This window comes from Drosophila ananassae, chromosome 3L, assembly GCF_017639315.1.
Source record: "Drosophila ananassae strain 14024-0371.13 chromosome 3L, ASM1763931v2, whole genome shotgun sequence".
NCBI classification, from domain to species: Eukaryota; Metazoa; Arthropoda; class Insecta; order Diptera; family Drosophilidae; genus Drosophila; species Drosophila ananassae.
The window spans coordinates 4,921,053-4,940,411 of NC_057929.1; the positions used below are offsets into that span (position 1 = coordinate 4,921,053).

Genomic DNA, 19,359 nt, shown 5'->3' on the forward strand with positions numbered 1-19,359 from the left:
TAAAATATGATTCTAATTTAATATTTCTGACCGTTAAAAATAAAAAGACCTACCAACACTGTCGAAGTGTATTCCATAGATGGCGCCGTCATCCTATATATCGATTACACTATCGATACTACTGATTTTCACCCACCTCTATATCTGGACTGAACAGACTGCGGTATTTTTCCATAACACTGTTTGGTCACACTGCAAAATCATCGAGTAAACTGCACTGAAAAAGGTGAAATACGAAATGCGCCACACATAAACAAAGAAACAAAGCAACAAGAACTGGAATTCTAGAAAGCGAACCGCCAACGCAATCGGGCCAATGAGTATCAACCTGTGCGTGGAGACGCTGAACACAACGCTGCAGGCAATTGCCCGACAAGTAGAGCTCTTTGCTGGCGTTGCTCTGAAGGCAGCCGTCGACTTGCGTGGAAGTCTGGAGTCTCTGACCGGCGACTACCGCTGGGAAAACGGACCCATCGCCTTTAGCGACCTACAGGCGACGTTGCTGAAGGTCCTACTAGTCCTGCTGCTGGGCACCTGTGTTCTCATCGGCTACTCCTGGTCCGTCTACGGCCAAGTCATCACCGAGAAGTTTGTCAGGCCAAGTAGGCATCCAAATCGGGGGGCTTTTGTCGACCGATTGGAATAATGTGATCCTTTTCAGGTACGCTAAAGGAAATCGAGGAGCTGAAATTGTCGGTGGCCAAGTTGAAGTTGCCCAAGGAACACTCGCCGCGTATTTAGGGCCAGGATGTCGAAAATAAAAAAGTTCTTTGCGAGGAAGAAGGAGGAGGCGTCTGCTTTCAAGGTATAGATTACTGGCGATTGCGTAGTAACCTTGTTGACTCATCTGTTTAAGCTACCTTGGTCTAGCCAACCTTTTAACTTCATAGTTACACATTCGTATCACCTATAACCCTTCCAAAATGTCCGAATGGCAACAAAATACTAAATAAATTCATGTTTTTTGAACCCCCAACAGCTAAAGCTCACAGGCAGCACCATGGGCGAAGGACACAAGCTGAACGCTCCGAAGCAAGAGGCTCCGGCCAGCAGCAAATCCCGGAAAAAGTACGAAGCTTACGTCCCGCCCAAACGCAATGAGCTTAGCAATGAGGCGAGAGCTGCTGCCAACGCTGCTCTGGCCCGCATCGACAAGAAGAACTCGCGAGAATTCAACACTTCGATGGCGGCCATCAAGGCGCAGGCCAAACGAGAACTGGAAGCAGAGAGGCGTCAGAAAGAGGAGGCCAGCGCAGAGGCCAAGGCATCAACCACTACCACATCGGCCGGGGATAATCGAAACCTGGCTTGCGAGGGAGTCTTCTTCCGCTGTCCCATGATCAGCGACGAGCTGCTACCAAAGCAGGAGTGGAAGATCAGGATCAAGGAGTTCCTGTACCAACAGCTCGAGACGGATCGCGGTCTCACCGGGTGTCTCATCATCCACAACTGCAACCCGAAGGAGAAGGCCGACGATTGCATAGCCACGTTAATCCGGTATTTGGAAAACCTCATAAACAATCCCACGGAGGAGAAGTTCTGCAAGATTCGCATGACCAACAAGATCTTCAGCGAAAAGGTGCGATATGTGGAGGGTGCCTTGGACGTCTTGCAGGCAGCTGGCTTCAATGAAGTGGAAATGGATGGGGAGCCGTATTTGATTTGGACCCGTGAGCGAACAGAGCAAGATCTCGATCTTCCCACTCTGGTTGATGCCCTCAAGAACTCGGAGATCATTCCATTGGAACTGGATCGCAACATTAAGGTGCTGTTGCCTTCGCAGGCACGCCGTGTTGCTCTACCCGACGATTTTTACCGCATGACACCGGCGGAAATTAAAAAAGAGCAGCAGCTGAGAACCGAGGCGATGGAGAAGTCTCAGATGCTGATGACCAAGGCAATGAGGGAGCGCGAGGAGCAGCGTAACTTGCGCATGTATCGTTACGCTTTAGTAAGAGTCAAATTTCCCAATGGATTGTTTATACAAGTAAGTTACCAGGTGCGATACTAAGGAAGTCGGACAATAAATATAATACAATCTGTTTTCTAGGGAACCTTCAACGTTTATGAGAAGATTTCCGATGTTGTAGAGTTTGTGCAGTCCTGTCTGGCAGACGAAACACTTTTATTTACCCTTATTGCCGCCAATGAGGGGCGGTTTGGCGAAGAAGACATGGAAAAGACTTTATTCGACTGCAAGTGAGTTTCAAAAACAAATTATCAATGAATCACAGAGATGACATATTTGTCCTTTATTTAGACTCATTCCCAACTCTCTGATGCTGTTCAGCGCCGATGAGGTCTCGAAACCCGTAGAGGCCGACTTAAACTACTTAAAAGAGGAGCTTCTAATGTTGGTGCAGGACATGTAGTAGCAGTTTCCACAACCTAATCAGCGATACTTGTCTCTAACTTTATACCTTACAGAGCTGTTGTTATTTATTGCATTCAAATCTATTATTCGAAATTAATACATAAACGCACTTTACAAAAAATTCAAACCCGTGTTATTTATATTAGAGTTTAGCCCACTGTGCCGACAACAGCTGTTTAGTATTTTTACTTTTGGTATTTTTGCAGGGATTTTTCAGAGTTGCTAGTATACGGCCACACTTAGTGCAGAAATAAACAACAATTGCTAGCTAGCAAGTAAAAATTAGCAAAAGACCTTAAAATATGAGCTTAAATAACGAATTGTGAGAAATAAGTGGTAGTGTGATCATCGACGGACCATCTGGTGCTATGTAAATGTGAGTGGTCTTTTGTCTCAACCATGAATCATCCTGCCAACAAACAATAACAAAGTCGGCCAATTGGCCTTGCCTGCTCACATCCGAAATGGGCCCAATGATTGCCTAAGCAGGGGAATTCGGGGATGGAAATGCAATAAATAATAGTTTTAATAAGCGGGTGAGATGTTCCGCCTGTTTAGGAATGTTCTCCCTTAACACTTTGCCCTCCAATCAACAATGTAACTTCCCTCGTCAGGCGTCACTCGGTCCGATGATCATTATCGAATTATTGGCTTGGTCGTCCATGTGGGTGCTATTTGTTAATGTTAAGTTATGGAACGCTAATTGGTCATTTGGTCGAAAGGCTGTCAAAGATGCACGCACAGCCAGGGGCTACTGGGTTTCAAATCTAGGGACTGGTTCCCTTCTAGTCGCTAAAGGTTCTAGTCACTAGAGTCTGTTTTAAGGCACTTTATTCCCTAAAAAACAAACAGTTAAAACCGAATTTAATGAACCAATTAAATAGTTGGCCTACACTGTCTATGAAAGCTGAAAAGACCGTAAAAGAAAAGGCCAAAATAAGGAGAAAATCGCCTGGCTGAGGCGGCCGAAAGAGGAGCAAATGGAGGCCAAAACCCAAGCCCTGGCCATTGGCAATTTGGCGTAAATCTCGCTTGATCTTGGGAAAAAGTAAATAGAAAAGCAGCCAAAATCAAACATTAATGAATCTTTTTCGGGGGAGCTGCAAGCAAGCTCAGCTCAGGGCTTAAATTAAACCGAAAGCAATCGCGCCAAATCGAAACACGCAGCCGGGCCAGAGGAAGGGAGTGGAGGCCAGCCTGTAAGCCATCGCATAAATTGGCCCAGGACGGAGCTAGAGCTGGAGCTAGACCCAAAGCTGATGCTGCAGCCAAAGATTTCATTGTTGGCCATTGCTTATTATGGCCTGGCATCGGATCTAGGCCTTCATTAAACGGCCGAAAGCAACTGCAACTTAGGCCATTCGATGGTGGAGGCCCTGAGTTCATCCATAGCCGCCGAGATGCTGCTGCAGAGCTGGTGCGTGAGATATGCATTATTTATCTAACGAAATTTTTCTCATTTCAACTTCGGCGTCCCGAACCCGACTTCCTGGTTGGGTTGCTTGGCCAAGACTCTCTGCCGTGTCCAGTGCGATGACCAGCCAAATTCCCAGATGATACGAATAGTTGGGCTCTACTGTGTCCGGGGAGATAGCGAGAGAAATATGTGGGACATCCTTAGACCCGGCTTGTTTCGGGTTGCAGGTTGCAACCTGCACGTGCCTCGTCGGGCCGTGTTGGCTGATTGAACGATTGAAAGATCATCACCCGGCGCGATAGAGAGGCAGAGACGGATAGCCACTAGGATAATAACGATGATGAGGTGCAAATTGGCGCTGCCATGAAATTGCAAATCAACTTTTTCGACTCCCGATACCACTTCATTCTAAATTGTTTGCTCAACCCGGCAGAATCAGCAGCATCTCTCCTGGCATTTGTGTTCAAAATTGCAAATCGAATTCGCCAATTGCTGCTTGCCTCTTGCAACTCCAACGCAGCTGATTTGTTTTTGTGGTTGCCACAAACCCACCAAACCCTGCAAACCACACACAACAGCAACAATTTCGAGCACGCCCTTTAACAAGCATTTAGCCTGCCCTGGCAAGCTCGTGACCCTCTCCACTACCTTCTGGAAGAACTCCGTCCAATATGCTGGCAAGTTTATGACCCAGCCTCGAAATTGAAGTGGAAATCGGTTAGCAGTGGGTTCCCTTTTCGATTTGTTTTTATCGCTCCACGCAGGCGCAAAAGGCAAGCGCCCTCCATTTACATATTTCTGCCTGCATTTGAACTCTGATCCTGGTCGCAGGGGAATCCGATCAGTATCCAAACGGTGACCGTAACACAAACCTTAAACCCTATTCTATAGAGCCGCAGCTGTGTCCGGAAATACTTCCTCTGTGACAAGGAAAACAAATAAATAGCAATAATTAAGGCCTTTGCTTTAATTAACACTTTTGAACTTGAAGATTGGATGAAATGGGAATAAATAGGGAATATATTTATGAGAAAACCGGAAGAGAAGTACTCTATTCTTTATTATTAACTTTTATATTAATTTATGTGATGATATATAGAGTCTATTTTACTGAAAATATGATACCCGGTACTCCTAAGAGCCGAACTCCAAGTACCGGGTATAAATTACTAACATTTTCTACTATATCTAATATTTTACCCAAAAATAACCAGCAGTAACTAGTTTTTAAACTAAACTCTTCAATTAATCGCTTTTATTTTCACGAGAAACCCAATCGCTAGGCCCACTTGTACTCTTTCCTGAAACCTATCACAATTTGCAATCAAATAAGAACTTCCGGCCGATTCAGCGAGTGTTTTATGAATAAAAATCTTGTCTCATTGTCTCCTCCAGTCCAGCACCCCAGTGGATGTCCATCTCGATCTCCAGCTCCTCCGCTCGTCACGCTCATCGCCAATTAGTGCAATCAACTGTGGTGGTGGTTGTGGAGGAGGAGGAGGAGGCCCTGAACAGATCAATGGGTCTGGGACTTGGTCAGCCCCCGAGCCTAGACACTTGCCAGGGAAATCTTACAGAGTTCAAAACTTGATAAGATTAATTAACAGGCTCTACTTGCTGTGGCAGTCCATCTAACATGGTTTTGAAAGCCTTGAAACATCTCAGATATCTTAAAAAATTATAACAATTGAGGATATAAACACCAGTTAGGCGGACAGCTTGAATAATTTATTTATAAATTCTGTTGCAAAATAAAAACAATTTCCACCAATTTGAAAATGCCAAGAGTACGCCTTTTAAATGCCGTGTCTCTTTTGATTAAACAACATAATTAAAATTCCAAGGTATTGCAGAAACAGAAACTGAATGGAAATTTAATCAACTATCAGGTATATAGCTTGTATAATTTATATCGTATATATATCCCCCTCCACTACTGGATAGATAAACTGCCATCTCAGAGACTCTTGCAGTCTTACAGTCAATTTCAAATACATTTGCAATTTGTCAAATTTCGGGTAGCCATCGAGTGGCAAGATAAATTAATTTCGGCATCGATTTGATCGCTTGTCTTTTGGTCATTTTGCATGGGCGTATGGAGAAGGGGTTGACTCTGGTCTGGTCTGGTGGTGGTGTGTGAAAAAGGGGGTAGGGGGACTGTGGCTTAGACCATGTTAGCCGGCAGCCGACATGGCCTGGCTCTGGCTCATTGTAAATGTGCTTTAATGACCACTGGTCAGCAAATCTCATTTTTTGTCGTCGCTCGGACTCCAATGGACCTCATGCTGCCTCACACACACACACACTAGATAGAGATGGGGATATGGGGAGTGAAAGAGTGGACCTGATGCTGGCTTGGCAAACATTTCTTGTACCTGTTCCCTGTTTCCCTCCTTCTGGGCAGCCACCCCTGGCCAAAATAATGACCACTGTCCACATGGTGCAAAATTAGACATATTTTCTTCTTACTTCGGGTGCCCCCCCCAGCCCCAGCCTCTGTACCACTTGGCAGTGGCTTCTTCTTCATCTTTGTTCACCTTTTGCATTTATTTTCAACACCAAAAAGTTTTAGATTTGGCTTTGAACGCAACTGGCAACTGGCGAGAAAAATGACATTACAAATTGGGGGACATTTGTCTAATTAAATCCCTGCCTGCCTGGCTGCTCCAATAACGAGAGCTTAGATTACAATTTCCTTTCCCAGCGGTGCGTAATGGCTTTTGTCCTTCTGGCCAGGATCAACTGCAGGAGGGGAAAAGGTTGCAATTTGTGGGAAATTGAGTTTGAATTGGGGGGCTAAGGATGGGAGGGTCTGAGATGGATTATATAATCAAAAGGGTGGTAATTTGGTCTAGTTTTGAGATGATTTTTTAGTTCTAAAATAAGGAATATTAACAAGACTCTGATCCCTCTAAAAAGCTATAGAAATATTGGTCAAATATGGGTTTAATTAATTCTTTCAATAACTGACAAACATCATAATTCTTTTCTTACAATTTTTATGTTTTATTCCCTTTGTGAGTGACTGAGAAATAGGGGCGAAACCCAAGTCTGTTTGTTGTACATAACCACTGGCCACTGACCAATTAGAGGACCAAAAGCGATGCAACCCCATCTCCAGGAGTGACCGCAAGCGACAGTGGACCAGCATCTAATAAAATTAAGCCAAAATCGAACTGGGAGCCACTCAATCACTCCGACTCATTGTTCCTTAGACTTTTGACTCAAACTGGAAAAACACTCAGAGCTCAACTGATAAGAACACGTGTTGCTCTGTGCTGCTGTCCCACTCTGGTTGCTAGAGTTGGGGGGCCACTCTCACAAGAGAGAAGATTGGGGCTAACTGGGAGAGGGAGAGACTTGAGGGTCCCATTGGGTTTGCCGGCAGCAAGCATGCGCTCCCTTTCCCACCACCAGTCATCGGGCTGTAGCAAAGGCACTGGCGCTGGCGCTCCTCCACGGTCTTGCTCTTTTATTTGTTTGCCTTTCCGGCTAGGCTCCATGGCTCAGCGCGGCGCGGCTCGGCTCGGCTCGGCTGGGCAGCTCAGTCGCATTTGAGTCTCATTCCGGTTTGGCAGGCGAACCGAGTTGAGCGCCTCCCGTCCGTGTCGCTGAAATTGCAGTGTACTCGCTTCAGTGTCCCCCCCTTGCCTCTGGGATAAAAAAAGCAACAATTAAAAAACAAAGTTCAATTACGAAAAAAGGTTTTTAAAAAACCCAGAATTGCCGTCGGCTTAGTGTCCAAAGTGAAAGAATTAATTGAAAATTAAAACTGAAATCCAAGACAAGACAAGACATCCCCCCCATCCAGTGCAGTGTTTTATTGAAATCATTGTAAGTTCTAGAATCTAGAAGATAATACCCAAATATAGCTACAAAAATCGAAAGTGAATTGGGAGTCTATCGCTGGTTCCATCCGCTTTTGAGATTTGATTTCTCAGATTTAGAAGAAATAACAAAAAAAGTATAGAATCTCTTATCGCATTGGCCGAAGATCGTTAATATTAATGGCCTGCCGAGATGAGAATGGGGATTGGAATCATATTCGGAGCTGACAAGGAGCCCAGTCATGACACTGATAAGCCCGGCCAGAGTATGCATCAGAGATCTATACTCGAGTTGGTTGCCTGCTCCATTGAGACTGTGGCATCTTATCTATAGGAGGGACTTTCCCCCACCTATCGATCACTCTTCCCTCTGGCCCTCTGGTCTGGCCCCCCTCCTCTGGCAAGGAGCCTCTGGAAATTAATAACTTTTGTGAGAACAACTGGCAGCCAGCCGGCGCACAGCGAATTCATGTCCGAGTGATTAAATTAATTAATGATATAGACACACTGCGCAATAGTGTCCAGTGTCCAGTGTCCCATCCGCCGCCGAAGGAGTACATCTTGCGGTGTATCTTTCCCCGTTTTATTTTTTTTGCGGATTTCGATCCTGCAGCGAACAGCGCGCCACATGATGCTGGGATCTCTCTTCCAGAGTCTTGGCCAGCAGAGGCGAGCAGATCGTTGTCTTAACTTGTCGTACACGATGTCTTATACATGTAGCAACAATTTATTTCCATCGCCGGCCGATGGAGGATCGATCCGATGATCGCTGGCCACTGAGGCTCTGGTGCTATCCCCGGCGATCAATCAAGCCCGGCTGGATGATCAATATTAGCCTGGTCTAAAAATAATTGTGGTTTGGAGTGGCCTGGCAGAGGAGGCTGAATAAATTGGCTTTAGGGATTAAGTTAAATTTAGGAAAATGAAGTCACTGGAATATTATTTTCATTCGAGTGGAAAAATCAGAGAATGAAAACAAATACTATATGAAGCTTAATCACTCTAATCTAATCTATTTTTTTTTATTATTTATTCATTAAAAAAACACTATAAACAAATTATTTTTAAATATAAGTATTAATATAAAATGCCAACGCCAGGCATTCCTCTCGACTTTATAAACAAATTAGTTTTAAGAGCATAATTATATACAAAGATGGGTTTCAAAAAGTATCTTAAAGTATCAAGTATCTATCTCTAAGTAGCTCTAAGCCTTGTTTATAAAGATATCTTTAGACTTAGTTTTCTGGCCAGATGTTGGAACATCACATTCGACTTGGCTTTTTGGTTGGTTAACACTTTACGACTTGTGTAATTAGTTTTTCTCTCGAAGATCTTTTATGGCAGCCGCCAGACCAGACCCTACAGAAGATCCAAATAGATGTACTTGCACCACCACCACCACCACCACCCCGGCAACCGAAACTCTCTCCCTAGTTACATGTCCCCAAAAAAAAGATGCCATTAAAAATTGGAGTAACTGTTTTTCCAACTAATACCTGTGTCCAAAGCGCTAATTGAAGGCAACTCCGTACGAGATCTGGCCAAGATGTCTAGCTCACCAGGGGCCACAGGGGGTCAGAGTTCTTTCGGTTATAGACGGACTCCGAGTCTCAAATCCGAAAAAGCTGAGACTCTCCACCCGACTGACGACAAGTGCCTACTACACCTCTTTCGAGTAAACTGTCAAAGGCAGCTTGTTGATGGCCCGAGCATGTTAACAGCCTCCGAAGTTGAATTAATTAAACTAACTCTAAGGTGCACAGCCCCCTTGGCCGTCCGGGCCGTCCAGGCTGTCCGGGTGATTGCAACTCAATTTGTACCTTTCCAAATTGGTCAGTGTAACCCGAGGCCAGTGGTTCTACCTTTTTGGCCCTGACTGGCAGGCTGCCCACTCGTCACAGGTCCTTACAAGAAAAGGACATAATTGCTGCAATAGATTCTCCACAGAAGTTGAAAGGTTGCTCTAAGAAAGAGGGTAGGTTGAGATGCACAGGAAACAAATTTATTAAATTTTAAACTTAAAATAGTCTTTTTAATATTCTATCTCCACTAATCTATCCCTTCACCGTAGCATCTCATTTGCTCAACATTTTAATTTCCTGTCGCAACTCTGTCCTGGAGGTCAGAGATTTTCTAAAGCTTCAGTAACCATCCAACCAGGCATCCATCCCACCCTACCACCCACCCATCACCTCAGAGCCCTGGAGCATTGATTGGAATATTCATTGAATAGTTTTTAAGCTGATTTATATGCCATTGTGTGGGTGTCTGTGTGTGCTGTCGATTTAATAAATATTTAATTTCAACTCTGAGCCCTGCTGCTCCGGCTGCTCCTAAATCCACACATAAAAGATTCAATCATCCGATGCAGGAGAAGGATGGAGGAGAAGGCTTTGGCGGCAATGATGATGATGTTATTGTTGCTAAGCCTGCGTCCGAGTATTAATAATGCCCGGAGAAGGATAATGCCGGGCAGAACGAGCTCCTGAGACATCGTAATTTGCAAAATGCACAATCGCTTCCTATAAATCATGCCACAGAGACACACAAACACACACCAAGATGCTAAAAGCGAAGCAGGAGCGTCGAAGGAAATCTATTCAGATCGCACCGCACCGGTCACAAATATATATTTCACCTGGCCAAATCATAAAAGTTCTTTCAGGGCCTTTCAAAGCCCCCAGCAACAAAGCCGCCTGGCTGCTATCAATCTCAGGTGAAATGGAGCTGCGTCCGCCGCGGCCATTAGATGCTCCGCCAGCGATGCTTTTCGGCCCGGCTCCCACTGCTTCAGCTTCGGCATCGAGAGGCTCACAACCAACAATCCCAGTCCCATTGAAACCAAGCCAGTTCCCCAGTCTTTCCAGGCCAGGCCAGGCAGCTCCGCTCAAAGGAAAGCGCCCGTCGCAATAGATCGCACATTGCAGATAGAGGCGTGCCTGCCACTCCGGTCCACAGAGTCCGAGATTCATCTCTAGGTAGTGGCCAATGAATGCCCTTACAATAAATGGTGCAAGAAAATTATATTCTTATAAGAAAAATGTTTATAGGAACAGGATAAGAATACTGATCTAGAAGTAACATGGAAGTCATAGTCATTGGAAGGATAGCTTACTAGCTCTCAGAGGAAAGGGTTCTCTAATATCTTATACCCGATATAAATTGGAAAATATGGAAAGTGATTACATGTTTTTAAGATAATTTATTAGATACTAGTACTAAGAATATTTTGTCAACGAAGTATATTTGTTTCAAAAATCCCAAGAAAAGGTTTTTAGATTTCAATCATAATACTACTGTTGCCATCTTTCAGAAGTTAATGGGTCTCTCTAAGTTTATATCATATACTATTTAGGTACAAATAATATCAAATTGAAACACTTTGAACTATTTAGTAAGTAATACTCCTAGTCACACTTATTCCAGCCCCCTAAAAATTAATAAATACCCCTACCTTCGAAAGGGTATCCCCAAAGGCAAAGCCAAACAATGCGCTGCAATTTCTGGCCACAAAGGATGAACGCAGCGCGTATGCCGAGCAGAAAATAAAAGAAAGAGCTTGGGATACTTGGTGGCAAGGAGGAGACTAGCCGGGGCAGTTGCAGTTGCAGCCTCGAAGCTGCAAGAGTCGCACATTCGGCGAGAGCGTTCAGCAGTTGTTATAAATTATAGTGCCGCATGCGGAATGAATGCCCAAGATCAGGCCTGTGGAGGTGGTTTTTTTGGTGCTGGTGGGGGAGTACATATACTCTGCACCACCGAAACGAAGGGGGAGGGCCGATTGGGCGGCTGGGCGGCTATAAAAACAAACCTCCGCCCCCGCACGTAGCCGGCTAATGTTGTTGCTGTCGTTGTTGCTGCATGTTGCATGTTGTCTGTTGTCGGTTGCCTGTTGCCTTTTGCTGTTGCAGCAAAATATTTAACAGTGTACCGCTATAAAATTTGGTATTCCAAGACAAAACCGAGATGCCGCCACTGTACACTGAGGAAAAAGGTTTTTATAATTAAAATTAAGAAGAGAAAGCAATAGTTGTAGGCTATTACCTTTGAAAGCTTGGAAAAACCTACCTATTAGTTTAATATTTTAGATAAAAATTTCAAGATATTTCATCCTTAAGACCTCATTGTTCTCTGTGTAGTTTGGTGGTGCAGTGGTTCCGTCGGTGGTGCAGCAGTTGGGTTGTAGCCAACCATTACCATTACCACGTTGTAGGCATGTTGTAAATGCCAGTCGACTGCTGTGGATTTTTGTCGTTTCTTAGAGCTGCTGCTGCTTCGGCTGTTGCCAAAGTTTATAGTGTGTGGCAGTGTGTGTGTGTTTTGGCCATAAAAACAGAAATGAGCCCACGGAGAACATGTCCAATTGCGCTAGGAAATATATTCTACGCTGGCGGCGCATCAGACAAGACGATCCTTGATCGGAATTTCCATAAAATGTTTTAGGTTTTCACTGAAATTCTTCGCAGTTCAGTAGAGGATAGTTTTCTAGTTGTTGGGGTTTATAAATCAGTTAGTTATTAACAAGCTTTATAATAACAAGCAGAAGTTTTGTCGTTTATTATAACAAGCAGAAGTGCACACAATATCGACAAACATCCCATCAAAAGTCCAGAAGATTTCCGAGAATCTCATTGCAAATCAGCGGCTCATTCGGTCAGACCGTAAAAGTCAAACGAGTTTAAGTTAGTTAGAGTAAGTCAGACTTTGGTTTCCGCTAATGCAAACCGAATGGCAGTGGCAGCAGTATTTGACGAGTGCAACTGCGGTGTAGAGGACAAACAAAGTGCCGCGGTTGTCAAGCCACCAGCCACCAGGCACCAGAAACAGCAACAACCACTGAGCAGAAATATAAAGAAAATACGACTCTGTCTGCGACTGTGTGCTATGCTAATTACTGGACATGACGGCAGCACAACGCTTTTGGAATCGGGGGCCTCATCCAATCCCAGTTCCCATCCCAGTCCCCAAGCCATCCCCCCCAGACCATGTGAACAAAAGGCGCAAACTTTTACGCACACTCTGCGCTTCGGGTTTTCGACTCAGACTCGCAGTCGCAGTCGCACTCGCATTTGCATTTGCATAATCAGCCATAAAAATAAAAATAAAAACTAAAAAAAAAGGCAAAAAGTTAAGGAGTAAAATGTAAAAAAAAACAAGCAGCTGGCATTCGTAAAAAAAAAGAGTCTCAGAGACTCAGAGACAGAGGCAACTTAGCAGATACTACACGACAGGCCGAGGCAACCTCAGAAGGCAATCCCAACTTGGTAATGGGACAGAAGACTCGGTGAGAATTTCCTTTTCGGCAAAGTCTGGTCTGCAAAATAGTGCCAAGAAGATGACACTAAATGGGACCTAAATCCTAGAACCAAGTCTATGATATATCTTTATTGAAAGCCCTATATAATTGCCTTTCAACAACTGACATTCCCCAGATCTGAGATGATTGACAAGCAGGTTTTCTTGGCAGAACTTCCAGCTATTCTTTCCTGCATTCATAATTCAATTGAACGATGACAGTACGTGTATAATGAACCTATCATCATTAATCATTATCTGGATGAAATAGAATTATCGACTTGAATTGCTGATTTGAAAACACAGAGCAACAGGGGAGCTCCGGAGCTCTGAGCTCCGAGCAGCAATTCTAATTAGAGCTATTCACCGCCGACTTTGGAAACTTTTGATTCCACTTTTAATTTAATTTTTTTTTGGGAGGTTTTTTGTGTTTTGTTTTTAGGTCTAGCATTGGCATCTTCTGCTAAGTAGAGAGAGACTCTGAAAAAAAGCCAAAGACACGATAAACATGGCCAGAAATGTCAACTTCAATTTAGTTTGTTCCTTTTAGCCAGAGTCAGAGTCAGAGCCAGAGACAGAGCCAGTTGTGGTTGTTATTTTTGGCATCCCGAAACGTTGTAACCGCCAGAGAGGAACACGAAGCCCGGCTTCCACTTCCAATGTAAACTTTCGTTTTTGTTTTTTGGCTTCGTTTCGGAGGGGCGCTTGTCTTCTGGGCCATTTCTGGTGGAGATCGGAAGGAAGGAAGGAAGAGGTTGCCTCGGACTCGGCCTCGGCCTCACGATATTTGCGTGCCAAAGCGAAATTGTGTGGAAGTCAATTGGCAGTCACGTTTGGGCCAAATCTGTTTCTGGCCTGGACCAGGGCCAAAACCATCCTCTCCGCAGCTGGGGCTCCAAATTAAATTGTCAGTCTCCGAGGGTCTTCCACGAGGGCGAGATGGATAAGCTGTGGATTCAGCCATGGATTAAGTTATCTATTGATCGACAAATGATTAAAATTAATTTTGGAAACAGGAGTTTCAATTAGACGGGTTTTGTTGGTTTTCTACACTATAATTAACAATTAAATGCCTTTTAAACTGAAAGGCTAATAATAAATATTTTGTATTTGTTAGCAACAAACTAAAGAGTTTATTTAGAATTTAACACTTGAATATTTGTTTAGGGAATAGAGTAGCTACTAGCTAGCAATTATTTGCATATTTTATAAAGAAAACTTAAAGCAAACAATCCCTTTTTTCTCGCTGTGGACAAAAAGGAAAATCACGAACCCGGAAGAAGGCCATGCCTTTGAAGCCTCAGACTCAGCCTGAGCCTCAGATTCAGATTCAGATCCAGCGGAGCTCTCGAAGCCCAGTGCTTCCCCTGTCACATGTTGCTGTTGGGCCTGAATGCTTTTCCGCCTGCAATTTCTTCATTTCGGCCGCCCACCAAAAAGGCCTCAAACGGAGGCCTCCTATACCAACGGATGCCAAAGAACCGGTTGTTGTTATTTATTTTGTGTGTGTTTTTTGGCCAAAAATTTGTTCGCGCTTGTTGACAATTCGTGTCGTGTAAGGGCTGCCCGAAGAATTTCAAATGTTTCCATGGCTGGGCCTCTCAGATGGGAAGTGGAGGCTCTAAAAAAAAGTAATTTTTTGTTGGACTTCGGACGGATGGGTCTGTCAGACTGAGTGTAAATTACAGAACCAGAAGACCAGAAAAGTAGCAGTTTGGAGCTGTTGCGGCTGTCAGTTGCTGTTCTGGCTGCACTCGTCAAAATTGCAATCAATCATTTGGCCAAGAATGCCCGGCTCCATCTCGGAGCCAGGCCAGGCCGGGCCAGGCCAGTAGACAAATGGAACCTGTTTTTGTGGCCAGGCCAGGCACTTGAGCTATCAGTGTTAAATCTACAAGATCATTTTCCCCGCTCGGCCGCAAACCCATAATTTGTGATTGTTATAAGACCGAACCGTAACGAGTTCTCCGGAGTAGACTCCGTAATAGACTCGTCGCCCGGCCTAATGAATTGAAACGTTTCTGATGGCCTTGTTTGCTGCGTTTCTGCCATCGATCACGCTTGCCTTTGGACTGTTTGTGTGGATTGAGGACTCTTCTCATTCTTCATCACAGCCCGAGTGACTTTTCTCGGGATTCAGGTTATCCTATCAACCAGAGGGAATCTCTAGCACTGGCACGAAGTGACTGGCAAGACCGCCCGCCCGGCCAGAGTCAAACAGAACTTTTGGGCCTTTGATTAGGAATCAGTTTTGGGGGAAACTCGGTCATCCTCACCAGCCTCACCTACATAGATCTGGGTCTTCTTGAGTTTCTTGGCCAGCCAGCCCATTTCCATTGACGAGACAGAGAAAGAAACGTCTTCAAAAAGAGTATTTTAAACTTAAAGTAAAGGTACTCAGAGATGATTCATTTCCGTTTAGAAATTTGTTTTAAAAATAGCTCTATAGACATTCTTATCTGGCACCTTGTCTCTTAGAAGAAACAGTGCTACTTATTATTAAAATATTTAATAATCTAACTCTATATTTATTTTTCCTGTGCAGCCATCCATCCTTTGGTTTGGCTTGCAGAGCGCGCCTATCGCCAACTGTCATCATTTTCAAATTATTTCTCGTTGAATATCTAATCAAGATTCATGCATGATCGCGGCTAAATTGCTTCCAGGCTGGCAGAGGAGGACTGGCTGGAGCCCAACTATTGCCCGGCTATCCTAGCTGGGCTCCTCTTTGGCTCCAGCATCCAAGCGAGCTCTTCACGTTTTTCTGTTTGATTTTTCCACAAACATTTTCCATTGTTTTCCGCCCCGAGTCGACTTAATAGTGTTGTTCCTGGCTGCCATTCTTGCCTGGGCCTGGTCCTCTGGTCCTCTGGGTCTGTGTATTTATTTTTCCAACCATTTTTGTCTATTTTTGGGAGTCTGACAACGAATTCTGCATCGGAAATTAGCCCTGACAATTGTTTTTCGAGACAGTTTCCATGTACTTTTCCGTGGCGCATGTAATCATTTATGTTTATGAGTCTGGTTGTTATTTTACTCGTACGAGTACGACGGCATACTTGAACTTTAGCTTGTCTTATTTCGCTTAATTGAAACTAGACAGCATCCGTAGGTAAATAATTCAATTACCAGCCGAGGCGCTGACTCAGCTCAAATTGCAATTGCATCTGACGATCGATGGGATGGGAGAACAGGGTGCTCCAGTCCAGCTCTCATATTATTAAATTCTATTAAATTTGTTGTTCATTTGGTGGTTAATTCGCTGTCGCCGCCACTTGATGGTTATTAACTTTCGTGTGACATCTGTGACTTTGGGTGTTTGCCTCAATTGGCCGTCATATGGGCTGGCTGCTTGGCTACTTGGCTACTGCCTAGTGGGTATCACTCCGTAAATTGATGACCTCCCCCGGTGACCCTCTAATTGTTTTATTAGATTTCACACAACCCGGCCACGAGCCAATGGATAACTCCTCCAGCTCCTCCAGCCTCTGCAGGCACGCCTCTGCGAACCAATTTCAGGGTGTCCATTGTTGGTTAACTCTGGGGAAGGTACTGGGGGAATCGAATCAGCCGCGGGCCCCCAACTTTTGACATTTTTATTTGCACGTTCTGTGCACACACATACATTTATTTGTATTTTTTTTGTTTAATTTACGAGTCAGGCATGGAGGGATCGAGGTGTAAACATATTTCTTCAGCACCACGGCTCGGAAATTATTATCAAAAATGCAAATCTTCGACGGTTGCGGGCATCGTAAATTGATTTTTATGCTCTTGCTTCTGTTGAAGTCTGAGAAGTGCACAGAAAATAATATTCTACAGAGATTTGAGGCTTAAATTAGTTATCAGACTAAACTTCAGAACAATCATCTTGTTAGTTCTCCCCTCAGTGTAAAATATTGCTCATCCCCTTAACTTTCCAATTCACTCATTTTATTAGTTTTGGATTTTTCTTACAGTTGCCTGCTACTCGTCTTGCCCAAGACAGACTCCAAGTAATTGAAATTGAATCCTGGAATAGAGGAAGCCCCCTAAGAACCAACAGAGCCAGCCACAATGGTGCTCGTTTTGAATGGAGTGCTGCAGGACGACTGTCCCATGGACACCAACAGCCTGTTCCTGCAGCATCCCGTCTACAGAGACTACGCCCAGCAGCTGCACTCCATCCAGGCCAAGTCGGTGGGTCCGGTGGGTCTACTGTACGTGGGACAGCGTGAACTGGCCGCCTCCGCCCCGCACGACAAGCACGTCAACATTATTGGTGCCGACGATGCCACCACCTGTATTATCGTGGTCGTCCGCCACTCGGGTGCGTACAACTCTCCACCATAAATTAGAATCATTTTAGCTCATTAACCCGGATTGTTTCCTATTTCATGACAGGATCGGGCGCAGTGGCAATGGCCCACTTCGATGGCAGCGGCGTGGATGAGGCTGTGTGCACTATGGTGTCCCGGGTGCAGGAGCTGGCCGTGGGCTATCCAGAGGGTCGCATCGAGTTGCAGTTGATTGGTGGCTATCGAGATGCCAAAGGCTATGGCGAGGATGTATTCTACAGCATAATGCGTAAGTTTTCATATTCTTTTCTTAAAGTCTCTTTACTAATTGGTTCATCTTCTTCCAGAATCATTCCACAATCACCATCTGGAGATCGACCTGACGCAGGCTTGCGTTGGCGACCTAAACACCATGATGCGCGGCGAGATCAACTGTCCCATTATCTATGGCGTGGGAGTCAACATCAAGACTGGCGAGATCTTTCCGGCCACCTTCCCGGACAGAGGGCCGGACCGGGAGCTGCGCGATGCTCGCATTTTCATGGGAGCCCAGTCGGTGGGTAGTCCTCTCAACTAATCATTACCCTGAACTAAAAGCACAATCTCTATTAGGTACTGGATGTCTATGACTCTTCGCTGGGAATGCTGCGAATCGGTCCCTTCAACTATGATCCGTTGCGCGGCGCCGACCTGTGGCTCTCCCAGACAGATGAGTTTCTGCTGCAACACCTGTCCTCCAGCCCAGACGTGGAGCCGCCACACTTTGCGCCACAGGTACGTTCAGAGACTCCCGCTGGGACATGGCGTGATCTAATTGCCTGCCGTCTTCTCGTTTCAGACGCGTGCCACCATCAAGTTTATACAGGAGAACCAGTTCCCCGCCGTCACGGTTTTCAGGGACAATCGGCCACGCTACTACCGGCGGGACGATGCCACGGGGTGCTGGGTGCCGGTTAGATATTAAAGCTTTTAGTCCATAAGTGCTTAGTTGTTACACAATTCAAGAAAGTGTCGCCGATGTTTTAATTGTTTGGTGCATGTGTTACGAGTTATTATCGCTCCTCCGCAACTCATTTTCAACTGCTTCCCGCTTGCCTTTGTTTCACTTTTAATCGTTGAGTTAATTGAGTATTGGTCTGTAATTGTCCTAGAAAAAATGCGAAACGATCCATTAGCCATTGCAGTCAATTAATGCGAAGCGAACGTAAATAATCTCCCTCTTTTCCCAACTAGAAGCAAGATTGAGTTCCGATGTGCACTGGACGGAGATGCTGGGACGAGCCTTAGAAATGGATCTGAAAGTGAACGCGATAATTATATAATTATCAAATATATATAATTCTAACTGCATATGTATATAGGTATATATATATATATGTATGTTTGTATACACCCGCAGTAGCAAACCTAATATTTAAAATAGAGATCCTTAGCAAAATATATACGCGTAAACACATGTAAACGAAACGAAACGATTTCGAATACAATCATTTTAGCCCGTACTTGTAAACTGTAATCAAAATTGTAAGAAAAATATAGAAATGGCATGGCTATACACATTATAAAAGTTCTTCATTTTTTGTGACTATTCCAGACATCGAAGGGGGCCGTATTGTCCTGCCATGGACTATCAACCGAATATCCCCTAGAAAATTTCAATAAAAATTTAAAAAATTTTTTTTTCTCAGGTTTTGATGCAGATTTATGGGGAATCGATCCACAAATCGTTTAAGGTATTCAGCTCGAGGATCGGATGGAAATTGGCTAAGATATGGCCTTCGCAGAGGGTCATATTGGGGTCTCCATGCACTTTCAACATTTTAAAGGGGAACCATCAGGAAAATTGAGAAAAAATTGAAAAAATATTTTGTTCTCAGATTTTGATGCAGATTTATGGAGAATCGATCCACAAATCGTTTAAGCTACGCCGCTCGAGAATCGGATGAAAATTGGCCAAGATATAGCCTTCGCATTTTAAAGGGGAACCATCAGGAAAATTGAGAAAAAATTGAAAAAATATTTTGTTCTCAGATTTTGATGCAGATTTATGGAGAATCGAAATAAAAATCGTTTAAGGTATTCCGCTCGAAAATCAGATGGAAATTGGCCAAGATATAGCCTTCGCAGTGGGTCATATTCGGGTTTTTTACATTTTCCATCAGGAAA

General features: G+C 44.3%; 3 protein-coding genes across 5 annotated transcripts; all 3 read left to right on the forward strand.

Moving 5' to 3' along the window:
- The first annotated feature begins 162 nt into the window (after positions 1 to 162).
- LOC6495644 lies at positions 163 to 792 on the forward strand. Its single transcript, XM_001959256.4, has 2 exons — positions 163 to 602; positions 662 to 792. The coding sequence occupies exons 1-2, from the start codon at positions 317 to 319 to the stop codon at positions 739 to 741; spliced, it is 366 nt and encodes a 121-aa protein (XP_001959292.1). The 5' UTR covers positions 163 to 316; the 3' UTR covers positions 742 to 792.
- On the forward strand, positions 663 to 2,529 carry LOC6495645 (UBX domain-containing protein 6). Its single transcript, XM_001959257.3, has 4 exons — positions 663 to 805; positions 980 to 1,987; positions 2,051 to 2,199; positions 2,261 to 2,529. The coding sequence occupies exons 1-4, from the start codon at positions 749 to 751 to the stop codon at positions 2,370 to 2,372; spliced, it is 1,326 nt and encodes a 441-aa protein (XP_001959293.1). The 5' UTR covers positions 663 to 748; the 3' UTR covers positions 2,373 to 2,529.
- A 64-nt stretch (positions 2,530 to 2,593) lies between these two features.
- Positions 2,594 to 18,760, forward strand: LOC6495646 (protein N-terminal asparagine amidohydrolase). Of its 3 annotated transcripts, none has more exons than XM_044715881.1 (7): positions 2,594 to 2,750; positions 16,876 to 17,225; positions 17,300 to 17,482; positions 17,541 to 17,749; positions 17,806 to 17,967; positions 18,032 to 18,145; positions 18,427 to 18,760. In XM_044715881.1, exons 2-7 carry the CDS (start codon positions 16,973 to 16,975, stop codon positions 18,436 to 18,438), a joined length of 933 nt encoding a protein of 310 aa, XP_044571816.1. In that variant the 5' UTR covers positions 2,594 to 2,750; positions 16,876 to 16,972; the 3' UTR covers positions 18,439 to 18,760. The 3 variants fall into 3 exon arrangements, with proteins under 3 accessions (XP_044571816.1, XP_014763411.1, XP_032306126.1); XM_032450235.2 differs by lacking the exon at positions 2,594 to 2,750 and adding an exon at positions 7,310 to 7,625; XM_014907925.2 differs by having other exon boundaries at positions 18,032 to 18,760.
- Positions 18,761 to 19,359: the final 599 nt, after the last annotated feature.

What these genes read in the sequence shown, in the direction of transcription:
- LOC6495644 (XM_001959256.4), top strand. Translation starts at nt 317, where the DNA reads ATGAGTATCAACCTGTGCGTGGAGACGCTGAACACAACGCTGCAGGCA. An exon ending in CGAGAAGTTTGTCAGGCCAA is followed by an intron (nt 603 to 661) that starts GTAGGCATCCAA and finishes GATCCTTTTCAG; the next exon opens with GTACGCTAAAGGAAATCGAG.
- LOC6495645 (XM_001959257.3), top strand. Translation starts at nt 749, where the DNA reads ATGTCGAAAATAAAAAAGTTCTTTGCGAGGAAGAAGGAGGAGGCGTCT. An exon ending in CCAATGGATTGTTTATACAA is followed by an intron (nt 1,988 to 2,050) that starts GTAAGTTACCAG and finishes TCTGTTTTCTAG; the next exon opens with GGAACCTTCAACGTTTATGA. An exon ending in AAGACTTTATTCGACTGCAA is followed by an intron (nt 2,200 to 2,260) that starts GTGAGTTTCAAA and finishes TCCTTTATTTAG; the next exon opens with ACTCATTCCCAACTCTCTGA.
- LOC6495646 (XM_014907925.2), top strand. Translation starts at nt 16,973, where the DNA reads ATGGTGCTCGTTTTGAATGGAGTGCTGCAGGACGACTGTCCCATGGAC. An exon ending in CGTGGTCGTCCGCCACTCGG is followed by an intron (nt 17,226 to 17,299) that starts GTGCGTACAACT and finishes ATTTCATGACAG; the next exon opens with GATCGGGCGCAGTGGCAATG. An exon ending in TGTATTCTACAGCATAATGC is followed by an intron (nt 17,483 to 17,540) that starts GTAAGTTTTCAT and finishes ATCTTCTTCCAG; the next exon opens with AATCATTCCACAATCACCAT.